We start from the raw sequence: 3602 nt of genomic DNA on the forward strand, positions 1-3602 counted from the left end.
CCAAGTAGAAATATAATAAGCACTAGAAGAGCTGTTATGTGGATTTGTAACCTTTGGACAGAGTTAAGCTAACTGGCCCTGCCTCTTAAGCTAAGCTAAGCTAACAGGCTACAAGTTGAAGTAAGCATGTCAAACTATTACAAACTAGTTTAATAATCATAGTTATTTTCATGTCAGATGTATTTACTTAGGCTCTATAAGTATAGTGTTGAGGTATTTCTACTTTACCTAACTTTCGTCAAACGGTATTTTATGCTTGTACTTAAAAAATATACTTGTACATTTTGGGGCTATTGAATTAACATTGTATTTGTATACTTATCTGACTTTTGGAAATTTCTTCTTCTTCTTAAGTTTTAACGTCAAAAACATTTTAACATCATGAAGATCTGAGAATCCCTCACATGCTGCATGGTTAAGACTGAACCAGTGACAAAAACGTGACGTATTACATGAGCATATTAGAGTCTCTAATGGCCTCTGCTGAAAAGAAAAGTTAAATCTACTCCAAGTGTTTGAATAATCTTTGAAGGAGCTTTTTAACTTTGATTTAGAAAAGGCAAAGAAAATAAGACAGGAAAGCTGGGAGAAAGAGCAGGGGAAGGCATGCAGTAAATAGCCTCAGGCAGATTTAAAACCAGGTCTCTGCAATAGCCTTATGGCTATCGATCGTCTGCCCAATCTGTTCAGCTACACTGAAACCATCTGATTTTTAACCAAACTTTTTGTGTGGCAATATGTAATATTTCTAAAAATAGAAAAAAAATTGATTTGATCACATGCAAGTCACAGACATGAGCAGAGGATATAATATTTAACTTTGTTGGTAACAATTTGTGCCTCTTGCACTACTGTCAAATTAATGAAGTGATCACCAACGTCAGTACTTCCTACAGTACATCCTGTTAATAAACATCTTCTCCATCTGGTGCATTTGTTCATTCATTAGCATGGTGCAATAATTAAAACACTGTTCATCACAATAATCTAGTTAATAATAAATGTAAAACAACAACCACCAAGAAGAAGTGGAACATTCAGATTTTGGTAGACAAGATTTACTGTGATAACAACAAAAATATATGCAATATTTAAAGTGTCATTTGAATATGTGCTGCTCACACATGTGTTTCTAAAATCTTCTGCAATGGTGAAGACAGAAAGGACGATTTTACTAAAAAAAAACTTTCAGTTCAGTGCCAACAGTTGTGCCCTTTTTATCTTAAGTTCCAACCAATGATTGCATGCATTGCTGCTGTTAATGTGTATTTATAGAATTTTAAAATTGGTGAAAGAGTTCGTCAGCACCGACAGTCTGGCGTATATTGCTTTTAATGTTTAGCCTCAGCTCAATATCTACAGCAAACAAAGACAAAGTTCAAGTCTGGACATGATGTTCCAAGATAAATAGCCACTCAAAATTCAATTTAATGTGGATAAGAATCACAAAACTTTCCACTATTTCAAAATGTCTTTGATGTCACAATAATGGAATCCACATTTAGATAACAGATAATGAACCTATCCTGTGTTGAAAAGGTGGATTTTTTTGATGCAGGTTTTTGTTATAAAAAGACAAGCCTGCTAATTGAATTCCAGTCTTGGTGAGAAAATAAAATAAATGAAAGGTTGGAGAATAAAAGGCAAACATTTAACCACAGAATGGGAAAACCTTCAAGAAACAGCTTGGTTGCTGTGTGTGCAGTCACTCTCATTTATTTGATGTGTGGGAGTCAGGCAGCTCCTCTAGTCTGTGAAAGATTGGTTCACCCACTGGATCAGCTGGTTCCTCATCATTTCGAGGGCAGCTGGGCTCTAGTCGCAGGCAGTCTCAATCACTCACCATCTATGGAGGCTCTGAGACGTCGAGACAGCATCACGATGTACTTCTCCAACTCCAGCGAAGCTTCAACATTGTCTTATACCCAGATCAACCGCTTTGGTGATCAATGCCAATACCTGCGGTACAACATCTCAGCTGAAGGCAGCACTTTTACCTTTGATGTGCAGAGTCGTTTCAGCCTCAGCATGTATTTCCTCCACACGTCCTGCCCAGACTGTGTGGTAATGAGGTGGCTTGTGAAGTCAAGCAGGAGGATTTCTACGGACTTGTACCTGCTGAGTAGAAGGAGGGAGGTGGAGCAGAAAGAGCTGGAAGAGTTCAGAGCTCAGCTGAAGTGTTATCAATTGCCTGAGCCTGTTGTGATGGATCCTACCAAGGAGCTTTGTCCAGAGCAGCCTGAGAACCAACCAACAGCAGCAGCAGCTCCTCAGGCTGAGGAGACAGTGGCTCAAAAGGCATAAAGGACACTGGCACATTGTAATCAGTTACTCAGAGAATTACTCTTACAGTGTTAGTAAGTTCTTCTTACAGACTGGATGTTTTTAATTTAATCAAAAGTTATACTTTAAACAACAGTTGTATTTTTCATTGGAGGGAGATGTTGCGAGTAGATTAAATATTTGTTTTATTATGGACACCTTGGTATTTGCATTTATTGCCTATTAACTCTCAATTGAAGCTTTTGTAAAAATATATCTTGCTCCTTTTAGATTTCTAAAGGTAAAGTGATTTAGAGCATCTAGAGGGTATACTAGTGTTGTCAAGATTGCAAAGTGCTAAAACAAGCTTGTTACTTCATGTTCTTTCATGAAAAGTTAAACTGATGCACAATTAAATTCCCTATTGCTGAATCCAGTAACCTCAGAGTTTTGGACGTACAGTACAATATGACCTTATTTGGTCTGGAAAAAAATCTTTTAATACATCACCACCTAGTGTTTTTTTTTTTCTGGCCAGTTTGTGTGGAAACCTGTGCTAAACTGACCTATGACTAGGGACAGGAATTGATGCACTTTTACTGATACAGTACCAATTAGGGCTGAACGATTATGGAAAATAATCTAATTGCGATTTTTTGCCCCAATATTGCGATGCGATATGCGATTATTTTTTAAGGTCTTTGTCTTCTGTATTATTAAACAAAGACAAGCAATACATCATATAGTATGGCCAATACTATATTACATTAATTTTAAACTGTTCTTTCCTGGAAGACAGACCTCTGTTATGATGACATGAGGTGATGCATGAATTGATGACTGACATTTTTATTTAACTTCTTCAATCACAACAGTATATTTGAACATACACAATAGTTTATTTTTAGCTTACAAACATCTGAGCATAAAGTGCTGACAAGGAACCCTGGTGTAAACATTAAAATGAAAGTCAGTACAATGTGCAGATTGCAGAAATATACATAAAAAAAAATCAGTGGCTTTACCACACTCAGTTTTTCGACATCTGTGAACTACTAGACAGTCATTCAATTAAAAAATAATATTAAATAAATAAAACTAATAAATAAAAAATACACACATCTTACTGATCTCTGCAGTCAGTAACATTACACATAAAGTGCAAACATAATAGCAATTGTATAAACACACACACAAACACGCCTTTAAAATTTAAAGGCGTGAAATTGGACGGTCTAGCCTTCTGATTAGCGTCACCGCTGTCTCGGTGGAGTTTAATAAACTCGGCCGTCTGCTTCTTGCTATCTAAAATATAACCAGACACTGGTGTAAATTCTCGA

The 3602-nt window shown here is 36.5% G+C and overlaps 1 protein-coding gene across 1 annotated transcript; it reads left to right on the forward strand.

Moving 5' to 3' along the window:
• Positions 1-1610: 1610 nt before the first annotated feature.
• LOC146668260 (uncharacterized) lies at positions 1611-2505 on the forward strand. The gene has a single exon (XM_085408628.1). It carries the CDS (start codon positions 1663-1665, stop codon positions 2302-2304), a length of 642 nt encoding a protein of 213 aa, XP_085264754.1. The 5' UTR covers positions 1611-1662; the 3' UTR covers positions 2305-2505.
• The last annotated feature ends 1097 nt before the right edge of the window (positions 2506-3602 follow it).

Source organism: Rhamphochromis longiceps, linkage group LG6, assembly GCF_057381845.1.
Source record: "Rhamphochromis longiceps isolate RC_006_pf linkage group LG6, R_longiceps_female_GT1.1, whole genome shotgun sequence".
NCBI lineage: Eukaryota > Metazoa > Chordata > Actinopteri > Cichliformes > Cichlidae > Rhamphochromis > Rhamphochromis longiceps.